Source organism: Camelina sativa, chromosome 14 (assembly GCF_000633955.1).
Source record: "Camelina sativa cultivar DH55 chromosome 14, Cs, whole genome shotgun sequence".
NCBI classification, from domain to species: Eukaryota; Viridiplantae; Streptophyta; class Magnoliopsida; order Brassicales; family Brassicaceae; genus Camelina; species Camelina sativa.
The window spans coordinates 26993945-27014007 of NC_025698.1; the positions used below are offsets into that span (position 1 = coordinate 26993945).

The 20063-nt window shown below is 36.9% G+C and overlaps 5 protein-coding genes across 8 annotated transcripts in view; 2 read left to right on the forward strand and 3 right to left on the reverse strand.

Annotated features, from left to right (window-relative positions):
- LOC104742574 (helicase-like transcription factor CHR28) lies at positions 1943-7419 on the forward strand. 3 transcript variants are annotated; one of them, XM_010463591.2, is made up of 11 exons: positions 1943-2125; positions 2619-2742; positions 2848-3320; positions 3900-3971; positions 4044-4121; positions 4206-5136; positions 5445-5575; positions 5730-5948; positions 6068-6631; positions 6757-6966; positions 7067-7419. In XM_010463591.2, exons 2-11 carry the CDS (start codon positions 2652-2654, stop codon positions 7169-7171), a joined length of 2874 nt encoding a protein of 957 aa, XP_010461893.1. In that variant the 5' UTR covers positions 1943-2125; positions 2619-2651; the 3' UTR covers positions 7172-7419. The 3 variants fall into 3 exon arrangements, with proteins under 3 accessions (XP_010461893.1, XP_010461892.1, XP_010461891.1); XM_010463590.2 differs by having other exon boundaries at positions 1945-2517; XM_010463589.2 differs by having other exon boundaries at positions 1945-2465.
- LOC104742575 (scarecrow-like protein 3) lies at positions 7654-10026 on the reverse strand. 2 transcript variants are annotated; one of them, XM_010463593.2, is made up of 2 exons: positions 9912-10026; positions 7654-9405 (listed from the first exon to the last, which is right to left on the reverse strand). In XM_010463593.2, the coding sequence occupies exon 2, from the start codon at positions 9278-9280 to the stop codon at positions 7832-7834; it is 1449 nt and encodes a 482-aa protein (XP_010461895.1). In that variant the 5' UTR covers positions 9281-9405; positions 9912-10026; the 3' UTR covers positions 7654-7831. The 2 variants fall into 2 exon arrangements, with proteins under 2 accessions (XP_010461895.1, XP_010461894.1); XM_010463592.2 differs by lacking the exon at positions 9912-10026 and adding an exon at positions 9618-9891.
- Positions 11822-15664, reverse strand: LOC104742576 (7-dehydrocholesterol reductase). The gene is made up of 13 exons (XM_010463594.2): positions 15461-15664; positions 14848-15070; positions 14709-14764; positions 14527-14629; positions 14356-14421; positions 13814-13927; positions 13608-13734; positions 13279-13379; positions 12712-12837; positions 12550-12614; positions 12367-12448; positions 12199-12281; positions 11822-12096 (listed from the first exon to the last, which is right to left on the reverse strand). Exons 1-13 carry the CDS (start codon positions 15544-15546, stop codon positions 12030-12032), a joined length of 1299 nt encoding a protein of 432 aa, XP_010461896.1. The 5' UTR covers positions 15547-15664; the 3' UTR covers positions 11822-12029.
- Positions 15782-17819, forward strand: LOC104742578 (E3 ubiquitin-protein ligase MARCH2). Its single transcript, XM_019235990.1, has 7 exons — positions 15782-15990; positions 16090-16359; positions 16453-16538; positions 16696-16842; positions 17092-17194; positions 17327-17439; positions 17528-17819. The coding sequence occupies exons 2-7, from the start codon at positions 16152-16154 to the stop codon at positions 17615-17617; spliced, it is 747 nt and encodes a 248-aa protein (XP_019091535.1). The 5' UTR covers positions 15782-15990; positions 16090-16151; the 3' UTR covers positions 17618-17819.
- LOC104742577 overlaps positions 17754-20063 on the reverse strand; it is a 3798-nt gene continuing 1488 nt past the window's right edge. The window contains exons 3-14 of the mRNA XM_010463595.2: positions 19984-20005; positions 19708-19790; positions 19429-19555; positions 19279-19342; positions 19079-19176; positions 18902-18986; positions 18703-18826; positions 18497-18598; positions 18348-18412; positions 18180-18261; positions 18022-18101; positions 17754-17926 (exon numbers count right to left, since the gene is read on the reverse strand). Of these exons, the coding sequence (XP_010461897.1) occupies positions 17869-17926; positions 18022-18101; positions 18180-18261; positions 18348-18412; positions 18497-18598; positions 18703-18826; positions 18902-18986; positions 19079-19176; positions 19279-19342; positions 19429-19555; positions 19708-19790; positions 19984-20005 (990 nt within the window). The 3' untranslated portion in view covers positions 17754-17868. The remainder of the gene's footprint in view (positions 17927-18021; positions 18102-18179; positions 18262-18347; positions 18413-18496; positions 18599-18702; positions 18827-18901; positions 18987-19078; positions 19177-19278; positions 19343-19428; positions 19556-19707; positions 19791-19983; positions 20006-20063) is intronic.

Genomic DNA, 20063 nt, shown 5'->3' on the forward strand with positions numbered 1-20063 from the left:
CTTCTCGTGTTTATTTTTTTTTTTTGGTTGGATGGGAGGAATGTTAAATGATGTAATATTAACAGAGTTCACAATCCAAAAACTAGTAAACCAAGCACCAATGCTACCTAACTATACACTTGATCACAATTGCATACCGAGCAAGACAAACAAATGATGAGCAGGAGCATCCGCCAGAAGCTGAAGATCATAAGGAGAATTCTTGTAGTGAGAAGAGACACAAAGTTCCATCATTCGCTGCAGAGTGCCACTTAACGCCTTAACAGCAGAATATAGGTAGCTAAATGTACTTGGTTAGTAAAATAAACTATTACTATTACCTGTAAAAACAGCTCGCTGTCTTTGTTATAGGAAAATAAGGTATGTATAATGGTATAAGTGGCATTCTAGTTAGTTTTTAGAAAATGAATTAATTCCAACCTTATTAAGATATGTATAATGGTATATGATTCGGTTTTCGAATTGAGCTTGTCTAAGCATCGTACAATGCAATCCATATTGGTGGAGAATCACCAAGGATACTAGGTTTCTCAACCTAGATTAGTACTCAAACTTTTAACTTGGGTGATGATGTAAAAATTTATTCTCATTTTTATCAACCTAATATCCACAACCACAAGAAGCATTTTGCAATGATTATAAACCCAATTATATCAACTACATTAGGTACCCACATTTTGCGCGAGATTTTAATTTAAAACTATTTCGAATACAAAATTCTAAATATAAATATGATTAATTGAATTTTTAAAAGATTTTATTTTCGATATGTGCATTATTTTCTAAAAGTTTAGTAGAAAAAAATTAAACACTTTTAACTACACTTTCTATTCTGTTATTTTTAAAATCACCATTTTTAAATTTAGAAAAAATTAAATAATACATAAATTTTTACTAATTTAATTATCATATTAAGTTTATAAATAATAATATTTACTGAATCTTTCTTATTTTTAAACCATTATTATGATTTGATACTTTTACATTAACATTAACGAATACATTCTCAAGCTTTAAATGTGTTTTTTCCTTCACAGATTAATTATTTTTATTATAAGTAAAAATATTTTAAATTTAGTTTATTTTTTTTTAAAAAAAAAAGGAAAAACTCTTATTTTTTTGTTTTACCAAAAATTGTAACTCTTCAAGATGATTGTTGTACTATTAAATATATATGATAAGTTTCTTTTCGTATTTATATTCATTGAAAAATATTTACACATTATATATTAAGTTAAGATATGATTATCTAATTTTATATTTATGTAATATTTATTCACATTTTTCATATGTTTGTGTTGTGTTTTTCTTAGACTTTATATATATACATTTTCTAAATTATTGGTAAGTTTTTATTTTTTAAATTTCTTTTGTTTTTCCAATTTTAGTTTTGATTTATTTTTTAACTATGATACAACATGACATATTGTTGTATTTTGATTGGCTTAAGAGGGGGTGAATACAAGGGCTTTGGTCCTAAGAATATATATATATTTTTTTTAACAGGTCAACTTTTATCTAACTTCTCATATACTTCTTCTGTCCCTAATAGATTAATTTTTTTAACATTATCACACATATTAAGAAAAAAATTTAATTTTTATTGATAAATTAATTTATAATTACTTTTTGGTAGATAGAGAATAAATAAAATATTAAATAAATGTCATGTAGGAAAAGCATAAAATAAAATAAATCATTTTGTAAGGTTTTTTTATCTACAAAATAAAAATATATCCTAAAACATTAGTTATCTATTAAAGATGAGTGTTTTTCCCCAAGAAAGAAAGTGAAATATATTAAACTGAAGTTGAACTATTATGGGCCGAGAGGTTTGGGCCGAGGATGACGCATGTTGATGTTTGAGTTTGACTGGTTCTGGTTTTCTTCTATTTATTTTAATTTATTTGTTGAGATTTTTTCCACGTTTTTTTTTTAAAATTGATCAGAGCAAATCTACCATCTACAGTACTCTGTATCTTCATTTTCATCTCCGCTCCAAAACGGCGGCGTTGTGGGCATCTCTCTGCTCTCTCTCTCTGATTCTTTCTTTATTTGGTCAACTGGAGAAAACCCCCCCAACACTAGAATTTGGCTTCACACTCAGTTTTGTTTCTTTCCTTTGGTACTCACTAATTCACGCCTCCCCCAATTTTGCTCCTTTTCCCGTGTTCTTAGGGTTCCCCTTTATCGAAATTTTTGGGTTTTGTAATCAATATTGTCCCGCCATTGCATGTTGTTGTTGTGTTATGTCCTGATTGCTTTTTCTGGGTTTCTGAAATAATCTTCAATTGGAGCCTTTTGGTGATCGTCCATTCGAAATTGATGCCAAATCATCGAACATTACGCAAAAAGCCACCGTCCACTTGAAAGTTGAAACCTTTTTGGTTGGGTGATTATGATTGTTTTGTTTATTTCGATTTAGCAAATTACTTGCCAATATGCAAGTGATGCTCAGCACCAAAGTATGAATCTTTTCTTTGTTTGATCTTATCTGGAAGCTCTTTACTGTTTTGGGTATTGCGGATTTGCCCTTTCGTGATTAGATTAACAGAGCGCTTTCTAAAGTTTGTACATTTTTAGAGGATTACATTACTCTCTTGCGTTGCGTATTTCAGGCTGGTTAAGAACTTGACCGCTTGGTTCTTCCAATGGATTCCGCTATTGATATCAGTTCAGATAGTGACGTCGAGATACAAGAAACTAGAACAAGGCCTCGTCTTCCCCCACCGTCAGCTGAAGGTTACAATTCTGACCTATTTAATTGTTATTTTGTTGTTGTTATTGTTGTTGTGAGGTTTATTTGGGTAGCTTTTGTTGATCTTGGTGCTGTGTTTAACCTAGCAGGATCTCATAGAAAGAATCCCTCTACGCTGAGGCCGCACTTTCTTGGTGGGAGTTCTTCCAGTGCAAATGGTCACACGAAAGTGGGACTTACTAATCCTGCTTCACGCAATGGTTTTGAAGCTCTTAAAAGGACACATCCACCAGCCGTTAATCGACCTCCTTTTCCTCCTAGACCTGACAATGGTACAAGTAACGGGAATGCGAGTCTCTTTCGTGGGCATTATAGTAGTCCATCTGTGTCTACATCAGGCAACAAGAGTAGCATTGGTGATCGTTATGGTGGAGCACACGATGAGCTAGGCATTGTTCGTGTGACTAATGGCACTCGGATCCTACCTTCATCTATGGCTCATGGAACATCTGTGCCTCCTTCACATGTTAATGGTTTTAGTGATCCAATGCATAGGAATGGCATAGGTGAAGATAGGAATTCGGAAAATGATGAGAGGCTGATCTACCAGGCTGCACTACAGGTATTCATCCTTATCTCAACTTTCTACTCGTGTGATTCCCATCTTTGTTTTCCTTTTGTGTTTTTATTCTGTGAACAACACACTTCTTTTTTTCTTTCTTTCTTTCTTTCACCAGCTGTGCGTTTTTAAACTTTAGTATATAAACTATTATGACAGTGGTACTGACGACCATTGAATGACTGCAATAGGCTCGTTCCTTCGTTGTTTGTTATGTGTCAGAGATGAATAATAGGTTTTAGGTTCGGATGTCTCAATTTCTCAATGATGCTTGAAAGTTGAAATCGAGTAACATGCTGAATCTCTCTGTTTTGACCGTGTGTGGAAGTGTTGTTTTCAGTTTTCCTTTCTTTTTGAGAAACGATAAGGAATAGGAACTGTGTTACTTTTGTTGCATTTATCTCTTATTTCACACTGTTGCATCAAGGTTATAATTTCCATACGAGAGTATGGTGATTTCGCAAAATTGCGCTGGTGGCCTGGTATAAGATATTTAATATATATATATATATAGTTGGCAACGATATGAGATGTTGTGATAAGTGCCTAATATTGTGATAATCAAGAATGTATTTTCTGCAGGAACTGAATCAACCCAAGTCTGAGGTTGATTTACCCGCCGGTCTTCTTTCAGTTCCCCTTATGAGGCATCAGGTATTCATGTTTTGGTTCATCTTGCAGTATCTGTCAGAATTGCCTTGTGTACTAAACTCTTTTGTTTCTCAGAAAATTGCATTGGCATGGATGTTTCAGAAGGAAACTTGTAGTTTGCACTGTCGGGGAGGGATATTAGCTGATGATCAGGTTACTGTTAACCGGAATTCTTTTCCGCTAAACTATCTATGATTTACAAGGTTTCTCTCAAAGTCCATTTGGTCTACTGTGCAGGGCCTTGGTAAGACAGTCTCGACTATTGCTCTTATCCTAAGGCAAATGCACGAGGCAAAATTAAAGTCCAAGAATTCAAGTAATCAAGAGGCTGAACCGTTGGATCTGGATGCTGATGATGAGTCAGAAAATCCATTAGAGAAACTAGAGTCTAAGACTCTAAATGATAGTGGTGCGAATGGTAGGTCAGGCATAAGGAAAGCCAAGGTTGAAGAAGCAAGTACTTCAACACAGAAATTTATCAGGAACAGACCAGCTGCTGGCACTTTAATTGTTTGTCCAGCAAGTGTTGTGCGGCAGTGGGCAAGAGAACTTGATGAGAAGGTTACTGATGAAGCCAAACTTTCTGTTTTAATATACCACGGCGGTAACAGGACCAAAGATCCTGTTGAACTAGCTAAATATGATGTGGTAATGACAACTTACGCTATTGTTTCAAATGAAGTTCCAAAGCAACCCCTGGTGGATGATGATGAGAATGATGAAAAAAATGCCGAAAAATACGGTCTCGCTTCTGGCTTCTCTGTCAATAAGAAACGGAAAATTGCAGTGGGTTCTACTAAGAAGAGTAAGAAAAAAGGTAAGAAAAATGCTGATGATACTTTGTCTGACCCTGACTTTGGTACTCTGGCAAGAGTTGGGTGGTTCCGAGTTGTACTAGATGAAGCTCAAACGATTAAGAATCATAGAACCCAAGTGGCAAGAGCATGTTGCGGTCTTCGAGCCAAAAGGAGATGGTGTTTGTCTGGAACACCGATACAAAATACAATTGATGATTTATACAGCTATTTCAGATTTCTGAGATATGATCCATACGCCGTGTACAAGTCATTTTGCCACACAATTAAGGGTCCAATTTCCAAAAATTCCCTTCAAGGTTACAAGAAGCTTCAAGCTGTTCTGAGGGCTATTATGCTGCGCCGTACTAAAGGTACTTTGACTATCTCACTATTCCTATAAAGTGGTTGGATTGGCGATGGACAGGACTTGACAACAGTGTTCTATGTAATGAGATTTTTCTGCCTATTTCTTAGATTCTTTATAATGAAATTAGTTGTGTGCCATTCTAATGATAGTCCAAAAGTTAAGTCCAGTTATAGTATTCAGTTTGTGCATTTTTCCAATTTCATTTTGCCCTGATCCTATGCTTTAGATGATTGATTTTCCATGTTACTAATATTATCTCCTAACAAAGCTTTGTGCGGGTTTCTGATAATCATCTTCTGATCTGCGATCTAGGAACATTGCTTGATGGCCAGCCTATAATTAATCTACCACCAAAGACAATTAATTTGAGCAAGGTGGACTTTTCGGTAGAGGAGCGGTCTTTCTACAACAAGCTTGAATCTGATTCACGTTCTCAGTTCAAGGTCCTCTTTATCAGTTCATCCTTGGTTTATAGTTGTAACTAGCAGCTCGATATGATAAAAATATTACTTTGTGGTTATGGAGGAGTTTACATTGAAGAAAATGTTTTTGCAGTGATTCCTGTCAAGTCTGTAATACAATATTTTTTCTCTGCAGGCATATGCTGCTGCAGGAACCTTGAATCAAAACTATGCAAACATACTTCTCATGCTTTTGCGACTACGCCAAGCTTGTGACCACCCCCAACTTGTTAAAGGATATAACTCAGATTCTGTTGGAAAAGTATCAGAAGCAGCTGTTAAAAGACTTCCTAAGGAGGCTCGAGTTAGCCTGCTCAGTCGCGTAGAATCATCTCCCATCTGCTGTCGCTGCCATGTAAGTGCATAATAATTTAGAAATATAAGTAGAATCTCTTCAGGTTTTGCCACAATCTAGTCCTTAAGCTACTGGTTCTGATTTTGTTTACCCATTCATTTCGTCTTGTCTCTTTGCAGGATCCACCAGAAGACCCTGTTGTTACTTTGTGTGGCCATATATTCTGCTATCAATGTGTATCAGAATATATCACAGGGGATGAGAACACCTGCCCTGTGCCTAGATGCAGAGAACAGCTTGCACATGATGTTGTTTTCTCTGAATCCACCCTTAGAAGTTGCATTGCTGATGATTTGGGTTGTAGTTCGTCACAGGATAGAGGTCTTGACAAAGCAGTTATTCAGAACAGCGAGTTTAGTTCATCAAAAATCAAAGCTGTCTTAGATATTCTGCAGTCGCTTTCTAACCAAGGCAGTCTAAACTCAGCACAGAATGGTCGAATGTCTTCTTCCTCGCAGCCATATGACGATGATGATGTCACCATTGTAGAGAAAACGAGTCTGCACTCAACTTCTTCTAACCAAGGACCAATAAAAACGATTATATTTTCTCAGTGGACTGGTATGCTTGACTTGGTCGAGCTGTCTCTAGTTGAATATAGTATAGAATTTAGAAGACTAGATGGTACAATGAGTCTAATTGCCAGAGACAGAGCTGTGAAAGAGTTCAGCAACGATCCAGATGTAAGTCGTATGCACATCTTCATAACTTTTATCTGAAATTATTTTCAGCTACTCTATTTTCATAGTGGTATATGTCCCTCTTTTTATCCTGGAACTCTCTAATCAGTGCAAGAATTCCTAAACAGGTAAAAGTGATGATAATGTCTTTAAAAGCTGGAAATCTTGGGCTGAATATGATTGCTGCATGTCATGTCATTCTTCTGGATCTTTGGTGGAATCCAACTACTGAAGATCAAGCTATTGATCGAGCACATCGTATTGGACAAACTCGACCAGTAACTGTAACTCGTATGACAATAAAAGATACTGTCGAGGATAGAATCTTGGCTCTCCAGGTATGCTCTGAAATCTATATATATATATTTCCTTTTAGGTGATACTTGTTTCCCCCATCTGTTTCTCATTTCTGGTTCTGTGATTTCCGTTTATCATCAGGAAGATAAAAGGAAAATGGTTGCGTCTGCCTTTGGTGAAGATCATGGCGGAAGCTCTGCAACTCGATTAACAGTAGATGATCTCAAATATCTATTCATGGTGTAGCCGTTTTTCACTTCTTCCAGAATTTTGATCTTGAAGAAATCTTGAGCTGCATTCTTTGTGTTCTTCAGGTTCACAGATTGAAAGTGAGGAAATATGTAAATAACTTCTTTTCATAGTATATACATCAAACTCTCTTTGGAGATTGCATGTCCTTATTGTAAACTAAATATATACAGTATACAACAAGTTAGTCATTTACATACATACATGACAAGATCATCTGCTTAAATCTAAATTAATTTTTGGTCTCTGCAAGAAGTTGGAGTTTTGTGATCATAAAATCATAAACAAAGCCAAAAACATTATGTTGCCTTTTTGAATATGACTGTCTTTTTTTGTTTGTGTTTCTGATTTTCGCCAGAGGATTGATGGTGACTGGTTGATATGACAGTAAAGAAACTGGAATGTAGTGATCCTCAGCTCAACAGGGATTCAGTTTGGTATCAAACCAAAATGAACCAACAAACAAATACACTGCTGAAAACTCAAAAGGCATTTATATGCAGAGGCAATAGAAGCATTTGCTAAAATAGCATAACGAGACAGAAAGTCACAATCACAAAACAACTACGATTGTGTCCCTATGTATACAAAAGAAAGGGACCCTGCTCATAAACAAAAGAGAACACAAAGTGTACATATCATTCATTCATGTTCTTTTCACTTCCTGCACCTCCAAGCTGATACCGAGTATAGAGGTCGATCTTGCCAGCAAATCACGGCACACCCGCTCTCTTCTTTAATCCTATATCCATCAAAACCGCACCCTTGAAGCAATCTCCTAGCCTGCAACATTGCATAATAGCTTAGAGGAACGTTCCCAAAACCAGCCAAATCAATCCTCTGGCTCCATTTCTCAAGCTTCTCGTGTCTTTCTCTTCTCTCAGAACCCTCACAGGCTATGATGTTCTTGATCTCCTCCCCAAAGAGCATCTTCTCCACTTTGATCCTATCTTGAGACGTTCTTGGAACTTTTGTTTCCAAGCAATCAAACAGTGCTGCGTAGGTGTAGAGTGATTCTAATAGCCTCTCCATTAGTGCGGAGCCGTTGTGGTCTGAGTCTTGCTCAGTGACCACCATGACCTTTGGGGACAAACCCCACATTGCATTGAGGAAGCTATCAGTCCTTCCTGAACTATGTAGAGGCAAAGATGAGGCTGAGTCACCGCTCGGGCTATACCCATTGTTGTTGCTCATCTCGTTCTCAGGTGCCTCAGCTGCAGAGCCATGGCTCATCATTAGAACTCTCTGCAAGTCAATTCCACTAGGGTTGTTCTGAAACCGTACAGCGCAGTTCTTTCTCATGAGATCATCATCCGAGGCCAAGAAGGTATGCAATTGAAGAACCGAGCTAACGGCTAAGGCCTCTCCTGTTTTAACCCGCAACTGTTCAACGTTTAAGCAGTCTAATCTACTCACAACTGGATTAAACTGAAACGGGATATCAAGTTTCTCTGCTTCCTCAATGAGTCTATGAGCCATTTGATCAAGCACTTCCTTCTGGTGATGAACACCAGTGATTCTCAAATGCGGTGGACCTTCAGGCCTAGAGTTGAAAGCTTGAATCAAAGCAAGCCACTGAGCCGGCTCAGAAGCATCGAGATCAATCACATGAACCATCTTCTCTCCTTCCATAGCCTCGAGTATAGCCCGATTAGTGAGCAAGTAAGAGACTTTGAGTATGGGGAACATGTCAAAGAAAAGTCTCCTGACATGAATCTCCTCAGAGACATTGTTGGTCCTTGTCTGAGTTGCCTGAAGAGCCTTGTAGAGACCAGGCCACGACTTGAGGATTCGGTTAGCGAGAGCTTCGGTGAAGTAAGCAGCGATTCGCTGCATCGTGTCGCCGTCAGGAGAAGCGAGGTGAGAGAGCTGCTCGAGCGCTGCGTTAGCGTTTTGGAGGCTACCAGAGGCCACGTGGTTGGCGCAAGTTAGCAAGAGGTGGATTAAGTAGAGGCCACGCTCCTCTGGTTTGAGGTCTTTGAGACAATGAAACGGTGAAGAAGAAGCAAGGAGAGTCGGTCTGTTGAGTGACATAGTTGAAAAGACCTGAAGTGGTGATGAAGCTACAGAGGATGTTACATTATCTTCTTGAAGCATAGCCACCATTGAAGGGCCAAAAGCAACCAAAAAAAAAAGTTTAATCCTTTTTAGGGAAAAAACGGAACTTTGAGAGGCTCACGACGAGAAGAAGCAAACCCAAGATTCCAAGTTTCTTTAAAGATCCAGAGAATCTGCAGTTTAACAAAAAAGAGGTTAAAGAACAGAGAAGAACTAACAAACTAGGGTTTGCAGAAAGTACACAACTTTAAACCTTTTAATCTTGGGATTTTTTAATTTTCTTTTTTAAATACAGACAGACACAGAGAGCTGAACTAAAACTGTCTGAATTTGATAACAAGAACTAGCTAATGATCAAAGAAGATAACACAAAGAGTAAACTTACTGGATATTTTGCATCAATGGAAAGAACAAAATTCACAAGAATGTCGAAGAAAAATGTTTTATTTTTTTGTTTGCTTTAAAAATAGGGAGGAAGGGGGTTGTTCTCTTCTTCTCTCTATCTCTCTATCTTGTTATCTATCTATCTATCTAAGTCTCTGGTGGTTATCTTGTGAGTGTTAGCGTGTGTGTGAATTGTTCTTGTTTTTTTTTGTTTGTGGGAAAAAAAAAAGAAAGAAAAAAAGAAGAAAGAAAACACTAAAACAGAGGAGGCATTGTTCCTTTTGGCTGTACGTACCAGACAATGCGTGATAGTTGGTTTTGTCTTCTTCCTCTTTGTCTTTGTCTTTTTTCCTCTTTCACATCTCCTCTACTCTACCACCTCCTCCCTCTCTCTCTCTCTTTCCTTTGTGTTAAGGAATTATAAAAAGGTTATCACATTTTCAATCCCACCGTTTAACTATATTTCTGTGTACTACTAACAACATGTATATTCACATAAGAATATGTTTTTTTTTTTTATTCTGAGTGCGTTTACACAGCCATTTGAACAAAACAAGAAAAACAAAAAAGAGTGGGTTTGCAGCCATTAAATAACATCAACAAACGAATTGATTGAGAGTACTTAGCCTATATGTTGCTGTTCATTTTTGATTTTAATCTGTAAAGCTTGTAGGAGTTAGTCATATTGATCCGGATAAGTGATAACTATATCTGAAATACTGTAAATTGTTTTGATATATTGGAATATTAGATTTTTTTAGATTATTACTACATTATATACTTTTCTTAATCAATTCATACACACATATACATTTGTTTAATTCTAGGCAAAATTGTTTTTGTTCATTTGCTAATTTTTGCACCACATATTTTTTTGTTTATTAGATTTTTCACCATTTGTAAAACCATTAGAGCCATCAATCTTATAGGGGGAAGTATCACCTAGAAATTTCTTCAAATTAACTTAAATTGTCTAGAAACTACCAAAAAGAAAAGGAAAAAGTATTTACTTATGGGGGAAGAAGAAGTTCAATTGTCATTATACATTTTGGAATCATCTTATAAATATATACATACAAGAATACAACATATATGTCTGTATTCGAGATTGGAACCTCCCCTTTTATGGGTTTTTGTCATGACATGAGGTGGATTTGGAATCATGACTATATTTATAACGTGTAATTTTGTTTAAAGGCAAAAGAAAAAACTGTTTTGGTAAAAATATTGATTCTGAGAAGACGGAAACGTCCAAACACGCCCTAACAAAGACAAAACATAACCCAAAAACCATCTCTTTTGTTTTTGTTGTTTTATTCGGAAAAAATTAATAAAAATATATATATTTGCGATGAGGCTTGAGGCTTGGGTGTGGGATTTGTCTGTCTTCTTTAAATGTTCATTGTCTTTTCATTACTTTTCTCTTTGTCCTTTTCTTCCTTTTTAATGCCTACGTTTTTGTCTTCTTCTCTTCTTTCTCTCTCTCTTTGTTTTTTACTGTATGTGTGTGTTGAGAAAAACATTATGCAGTTTTTTTTAAACTAGAAGACCATTGACCAGAGAGATTCTATAGAAAAGAATGAGATTATTTACTGTTCTGTACCTGATCTGATCAAAATAGTAAAACAGTATAAAATGAGAAAAATATGCTTCACAAAACAGGAAACATTCAACTTGATTTTAACTACACATTAGAGAATGATGACTTTTTTGTTTTGTGATCATAGAAAAAAACATTTGAAAGAGCTTGTAAGATCTCGTATGATATATATCCAACCATAAAATTACAATTTTGTGAAACTGTGTCAATAGTAGAATCGTAGATTCTAACATCATGCATAGTACCGACTACCGATCAAACCTAAATAAATGCAGTCAACTTGATAACAGGATAGTCGGTGAGATGTGTTGTGTGATTGCAAATTTGAGATTCTTCGTGTATTTTATAGTAGGGTTTAAGTCCCATCAATCCATGTATTTTATAAGATTCAACTCTCATCGAACTCGGTACCACTACAATATAAATCTTACGTTCCAATCTCTTGGTCAATCTTACATCGTTAAAAGAAAAGAAAAAAATCGCAACTACTAATCAAAATTATAGTCGGTGGCATGAGGGACTACTTTTAGTTGAATTGGTATATATATAGACGATGAATTAGATGTTGAATTAACTTATTTGATGCATGAAAAAAAGCAGTAGTATAAAATTAAAACGACAGAGTAAGTTTACTTAATCTAGAGAAAATTATAGGCGTAGTAAAACTAGAAGGAGAGATTTTAAAACCTAGCATACAAATCAGCAAAAGAATGTCTAACGCATCAATTTGCTGCTTTTGGTCTTTTGATGATACCAACGTTCGAAATAGCTAAACAAGTAGTAGTTAAAAAAAGAGAGCAGACTTCGTTACAATCAATAAATTCCCGGAATGATCCTGTATTTGACTTTCTCACAATACAGCTTCCAATATTTCCCATACCTTTTTACCAAAACAAATAAATAAATAAAACATATATGGTCAGCAAATCAAACCAAAGACCAAAGAGGATCTGTAAATAAATCGTTCAGATTTTGCGCTTACTTTGATCTGCATCGGTCATCGTCTCTCTTAGCTCGATCGAACAGAAGAATGGTGAGGAATATGACGTAGAAGTATGCCAAGAACTGGTTTGAAACAAAGATGTTTTCTGTGTTAATTGTGTCTCACTTGCAAGATATAATATAGCAAATAGATGGAGAAGGATTTTACGTTATCAAAGAGAGCTGGTACAGTCCAGAAGAAAGCACTTAAGATCTCAGGAACATAATGGAAATGACGCGCCAATCCCCACCTGCACAGTCAAAGCCATTGGTGACGAACAACGTCTTATTAATTGTTGTTACAGTGTAATAGTATAATAAGGAAGTTGTTGTTACAGTACAATAATCTTACCATCCAGAGGTTAAGAGAAGACTAGTTTTAGTTTCACCAGATGTTGTAGTATATGACGCCACAATCTGCAACAAACCGAGAGGCCAAGAGATATTTATACACATTGAAAAGGAATAAAGCTAAGTTCACTGAGCTAGTTGGGGCTTTATTATATGATCACACCTTTGACGGGGCTCTGCCCCAAACTGAACATTTCCCATTTGTCCTTCTGAACTCTTGCCTTTGTCTATCACAGTCGTAGTTTATGTAAATGCAAAGAATTCCTGCAACGAGAATGTATATTGCCAACTGCAACCAAAGACAGATATGGTGACGTCTTAGAGACAGAGATAGGCAATAACGTGTCAACGATTATAGGGTCAATAGTGTTTTCATTATCAGCTTTATTCTACTAAAAGGTTGATTTCTCACAACTAGATTCATGAGCCATAGCATGGAATGATTTAAGCATATAATAGACATTCTATATACTATAATTCCTGTCTCAACTGTAATGAAAGATACACGGTAATTCAATTACAAGAATTAAAGTGCAATTCCTAGAAATCTGAATACTTTAGGAAACACTAACGTTGAGACTTGAGATTGCCACATTTACCTTAACCTTTCTTGTTTTTCTAACCTTATGAAAGTGGTATCATAAAGGAATCTCATTCGATTAACAATCAAAGGTTATTTCTCACGTATAACATTCTCTATATTCCGCTATAAAAGTTAAACTTTTTGCACCTGAATTCCAAGTTCGACAGGGTGGTTCACAAGGTACATGCCTGGAGAGGTGTACACAGAAGGCACCCACACTAGACAACCCCAGCAAATATAGAATCCAGCTGAAAATCACAAATTATAAAGCATGGGAAATGTTAGCTTTCCGTGATTTTAAGCTGGGAATAAGAATCTGGATAAAATGCTGCTGCATTTGCTATATAAACAGAACCAACAAGGTACGTCTGGCCTCATAGTAAAGAACTATAGTTGTTGCAACTGGCTTTCTTTCCTTGTACCTTCTATGAAGACGATGATGATAATATAAATTCATACATATACCAGATGCATACCTCGGTCATGTGCAATGTCCATGGTGTTCCAATAACCAGCTTCCCACCAGAAGAATTTTGTGACATACACCAGCATCAGTATTGTGTTCACCAGCATTGAGTCAGATACTTTCCCATTTATTTCATACTAGTTAAGGTAAGCATAGGAACCACAAATTAGAAAGAGGTAAACTCCGTTGTTTACAAAAAAACTTTTCAAAACATACCTGTTTTATGCAGTACGTGACTGCAAGAACTGCCCAAGACATCATTCCGAATCTGCAATTAGTAAAAACCTTTATGTCGAAGTTCTTACCAATTCGAGGGTACAACTCCATGCCCTGCAAAGCACAACGCAAAGAATACAGTGAGAAAAAAGAATGCCACAAATTTAAGTTATGTTAATGATAAGCAGGACACAAGGAGTAGATTGTGAGAGAAGGATCTAAACTTGAGATTGTTATCATAAGTTAAAAACTACTGCACACTTTGTTCTTGTCCTTCTTCATCTATGGACATTCAAGACGATATTCACACAAAACTATTTCCCTTGCATTTAGTCAACTAAATGAACAAATACCGCAAAGAACATTGACGTTTACAGGTCTACTAAATGTGGAACTTTAGTAAAGCTTGACCTCCAAATGTTGAGCAAAGAGGCAAGAAAATTATGAAGAGATGGCTAATATTGGCAAGACATGAGTTCCTCAAATAAATCCCAACGAGTAATTTCAGAAGAATGAGAATCTGATCAGCAGAAATAACTCACCCAATAGAAGTCAATAATTAGGTTACCACATGAACCAGAGTCACTTGATGAAGGTGCAACATGACCCTGTACAAGGAAAAGAACAAGTTTTAGAAACAACAAAGGTCAAATATTACAATAGTAGAGAGTAAGAAAACAAGGAACACACCATTCATGACAGAGACCACTTACTTTTATGTACAACAAGACACAAAATATGAGGCTTCCGAATATTAGTGCCGAAAATATTTCACCCAAGTGATCATAGACAATTGCAGGGTTGAAGATCCCAAACCTGAATAACGCAATGTAAGTATAAAGTATCTAAAGTTAATCCATACCAAAGTCATCAAAAAGATTTAAACATTGCTTACCACCAAAGACCAAGATAGGTGGCTAGTGTCACAAAGTAAGCAGCCAAACCATTGGCCTGCAAGAACAGAACCGTACACTTGTTATATCAACTTCCACCACACAAGGCTAACTGAACTTATGTAAACCCAATTTCAGTACCTTGTAAACTGGTCTGTTTCCGGCTGGAGAAATTGGACCCTCAACTCTTCTACCAGGCAGAAGCAGCTGAAGAGCAGCTTCAAATGCTCCATAGCAGAAAATTATTTTCCAAGCAATCATAGTGGGTCTTGGCCATATATCGATGAGTCCTTGAACTCCACTCTCCCAAAAGTAGCCAAAGGTCTTAGTAACAGAACCATCCTGATGAACCATTGTGTACCATCTGCATCAAAACGAAATGTAACTAGTCTCCATTACTTAAAAACTCACTGAGATAATCATACTGGAGAAAACTAAGTTCCAAAAACAGAGAAGTAGATACAAATAGAATAATAATAAATCATAATGGCTACAATTCCCCAGATAGATAAGATATGAATTTATAGCTTCAAATCTACGCATGTTGCTTAATCTGGACAACGAAGACCATAACTCTATCAGCATGCGGCTACTGAAACAAGACTTTTTACGAGAAAGAATCATTGTGAATCGCTTTTTCTCAATCGAAGGTTCTAATGATTCCTAAGATATAAAGATAATGAGCAATCAAATTCAGGATATGAATCAAAGTCTGATCTGAGGAACTAGAGAGAATAAAGTAAGAGAGCATTACAGGAGAATGACGAAAGGTGGACAGAAGGCGAGAAGCGAAAGCATCGATGCGTAAGTAACGATCGGAGAATGTACAGTCTCCGCCATCTTCTTCTTCTTCTTCTTCTCGGACAAAAACCTCAGATTCTGATCTGTGTTGTGTTGTGTTGACCCAAACGAGTCTGCGAAGTTAACAATGAAGACGATGATGAACTGAAACACAGAGATCACCAAAGGCAACGAGTGATGATGTGTCACGTGCCCTCCACATGTTGCTAGGAAATTCCAATTTTACCCTTGAGACTTTTCATCGCCATCGTTTTTGACAATCCCAATCTTCTTTCTTTCTTTCTTTCTTTCTTCGCCCTCAAACCTCAAAAAAGATCTTTCTCTTCTTCGTCTCTGTTTGAATTCAACACATAGTGATGGATCGAGGAGACTAACAAAATCATTCCAAAGCCATAGTGTTTACACCACAGCTTCTTCTATAGTCTGCAAAAAATAAAAGCAATGCTTGGTTTGGAATCAAGTTCTCGAGAATTGGTTGAATTCGTGTAAGTTTCGATTTTTTTTTTTTTTTTGGGGGGTGATTTCTATCGAAACCCTAGATCGAGTTTTCTGATGGTCTGTCGATTGCTCTCGTGTTCACAGGTTTCGCCATTTGTAGCTCTTTTAGTAGTATGTTCTTCAAGAGATGCAATTAGAGCTTAGTGATGATTGATGATGATAGGAAGAAGGAACATGTTTTATTCGAGGAATCAACAACATCCTCCAACGAAATCGTAGCAGTTGAGAGAAGGGATCGTGTTTTGGAGGAAGGACAAGTTTCAGAGATAGCTGAGAGTGATGATGACGACGACGAAACTACACTTCTCGTTTCTGGAGATCAGCCGCAATGTCGGATTTGCCTTGATGTCGGAGGTATAATAATAACTATAGGCGATTCCTGATCTCTGAGGATGATTACAGTAATTGGAGTTTGTAGAGAAATGAGTATACTTTTGTTGATTGCAGGGGAAGATCTGATTGCTCCCTGTAATTGTAAAGGTACTCAGAAGCACGTTCACAGATCTTGTCTCGATAACTGGCGTTCCACCAAGGTAAATTATTGTGACCACGTTTGTTCTTGATGGGGTGGTAGATGAGGTTTTGAATCAATGGTTTTACTTCGCTCATGAACTGTGTTTTGTTTCTATGATTTGGGTGTTTCTGAAGCTGGTTTGTTTTTTTTTCCTCTGGGTGTGCAATATGTTTCAGGAAGGTTTTGCATTTTCGCATTGTACAGAGTGTAGAGCCTTCTTTAAACTCCGAGCCAATGTGCCTGCTGATAGATGGTGGTTGAGATTGAGATTTCAGCTGCTGGTTGCTAGAGATCATGCCTTCATCTTCATTTCTGTCCAGATGGTACATCACCTGTTTCCTTGTTTCTGTAATGTTACCATCTTCTTGGCTCCCATATTTATCAATCCCACTCTCGTATTATACATGAGGATGCAAATCCATAGCTATATCAGTTCATGACCAAATTCTTGCTTTCTTATTGCATTGGAAAACTGAAAAAGGAGATTCCTTGTGTGAATTTGGATTAGATGTTACATGTGATGCTTAGTGAATGCATTTATACTTAAGAACAAAGGCTTCTTGTTTCAACAGATCGTAGCATTCTTGGGGTTACTAGTATACAAGTTCTACGGTGAAGAACTACGAGAAATGTTTGGTTATGAGGAACATCCTTATGGGTTCTACACATTGGCTGGTACAACTACTTTCGTTTTCTATAGGTTCATGGACATAATCGCTCGGCCACTAGACCTTAGAGTCGACCAGAACTATTTTTGTGCTGAATCACTGAGCGTTAATGAACATGATGGTCTATTTCATGTCGCAGTTTTGGCCATTGTCTTGGTAGGACTGCTTTACGGGTTCTTCATTGCCATTATATGTGGTCAAAGGATCAACGAGCGGCATTACCATGTTCTTGCCAAACAAGAACTCACAAAGGTCAGCTTTCTTGCAGCTTTTCTGTCCTTGAACATCATCGACAATTTCTTTTTGGTACACAACACTCTTTTTGTGTCGATCACATCAGGAATATATAGTGGAAGACCGCGACTGCAAGAATGTTCCTGAGCTTGACCAGAGTCATGTGATGGAACTAAAAATGTTGGGACTTTATTGAACGTATAGTACAAGAGAAGAGCTTGCTGGGTCTTTGCTCTTCATTTCACCTGTAAATTATACTCTTCATTGATTTATATGGTTGTTTCACCAAGATTTTGTCATCTCCAAGTGGGGGTTTTTTCTTTTTCGTTATATATTTCTGACGCAAATATATATCTGTACGAGTATACATATAAGAAGTAATTTGGTTTACAGGTTTACGAAGTAAAGTATCAGTCATCATCTATGTTTCTTCTTCCTCGATTGAACTCATACGTAAATCCCTAAAACCACCTCCTTCGGCACGGTTTCTACCATCCATGGTGGCCTTTAGATCAGAAGAAACCCACGAAAATACATTATTAAATTAGAAGAGGAAATAAAGAATCGGTATCTGCAAAAAAAGGAACAAAAATGGCTCACTTGTTCAATATGAAATTGAATGTTCCTTGTGATGCACGTTTGAGAAGAACCTCCCTTGCCTCTATTGCAATCCCTTGAGGCTGTAGAACAACACTTCAAAATTATTTTTCATTGTAAACAAAAATAACCTTGAGGTCGTTTTGCAAATCTACAGAGACCTCTTCTGGAAACCAAACCCCTGGTTGTGTGCTTCCTTCAAGCATTGCTAGGACAAAAGCCGCGGTTGAAACTCCAACGGATCTATAAACCCAAGATATTTTAATTCCCATACATAACTTTACATATACGTATATATATGCAAATATAAGGATGTTAAGGAGACTCACACAGATAGTGATTTATGACTAAATAACCCAACTGTGGTCCGTCCATCCGAGCACTCCAAATCAACCTTCCCAAACAGTTAACATAAGTAACAACGAGTAACCAAAATAACTGCTGCAAATTATTTTGAAATTCTCTGTTTTTCACTTACCCTCATCGAGACACGCTCTCCAGCAAAGCCATCCATGGCTCTAATGACAGGGTCGAACATGTCTACCATTTGTTGGACTTTGGCTTTGTCTCTAAGGACCTCCTGCAGCGTACAAGACAAGCATTGCAATTTGATTACAGGAAAGAGATGTGATTATCATCCTCGATCATGTAACCATTGATTCAGGTAAGGTCCGAGTATGATACCCGTGGTAAGACTTTTGTCATAATCTCCATTCCCCAGTTCCAGAAGAAAGGAGCTGTGCCGAATCGAGCACTGACAGTCGGCACTCCAAGAACTTCATGAGTTGATCTAACTTCTGGCAAATTCCTGAAAACAACTATTGTTCTAAGCAATTTTGTTCAGGGATGTGAATGGAGCTTTTGATATGGAGGAGTGACTTACAAAAGATAAACGTCTCTTTTCCGTATGCCTTTTCCAAAATCTACGTTCATCACTCCGCTGTAGGGTCTTAGTTTCACCTTCTCTCCTGATCAAAAGTCCCACAATACAAGGCTGAGAAAATTTCTGAAAGTGTAATATGTTTTAATTTCCAAGAGTTTGAAGTCCTATAACACTTGCCTTGTTTATATGCAGTAACTTCTTCACCGAGGAGTAGAAAACTGGTTGCTAATATTGTAGGACCTGCACCGCCAGTGCCTGCTGTGTAATAAGAGAACCTGATATGACATAGCGAGAAACGAAAAAGTCTGATTCAAATAAAAAGGAAAAATATTTGCAATATGATAACTATAGTTTCACTTATGAATTACTTATGTAACCTTAATTTCTCTGGCTTCCCTTTGTCTTCGCTTATTGCTGCAGCAACCAGTTCTGCCGCCATGACTATACGAAAGTTAAACATGTTAAATTATTGCAACATCAAACAAAACCAAGCTAAAACAGACATGTGTTAACTTCAGATATAACACCATTGCTAACTCCTGGATATATTCCAGCTGTTGTTATCGCGGGAATATTTGCAGCAATTGCCTCAGCCTGAAGAGATTTTGCACGGAAAGCATAGCTTGTGTCGTCACAAACGTCGACATATGCAGTCTGTTTTGTTTCAGATATAAACCACACAAAAATTCTCTGTAAGACTCATTTCCTAAACTCAAACCAAGCAGGAGTATACTTCTCATGCATTTCAAACAAGGTTAAGTTTGGTGACATTAGAAAATGTTTTTTTTTTATTACCTTATCCTCACCTTGGTCTTTATGGCAGCTTCAAGAACAGTGCATCGAGGAGCTTGCTGAAAAGGTCCAGCGGCATGGACTACAAGATCAACGTCTGGATTCCCACATTTCACGGTGAATACTCAAATATGAAACTTCAAATGCCAAAAAAATCCTGAACTTGTCTAAATTCATCAAGCAGTCTCAATTCAATCCCAAAATCTCATCTAATTGTCCAAATTCAATCCCAAAATCTCATCCAATTGTCCAAATTCAAGCATATACAAAAAATTTTGACTGAAACAAACCTCTTAAAGTAGTCTCAAGCATCTTAGTGTCATTGATATCCACTTGAGCAAACTCAGAATTCTCTCCAAGCTTAGTCACC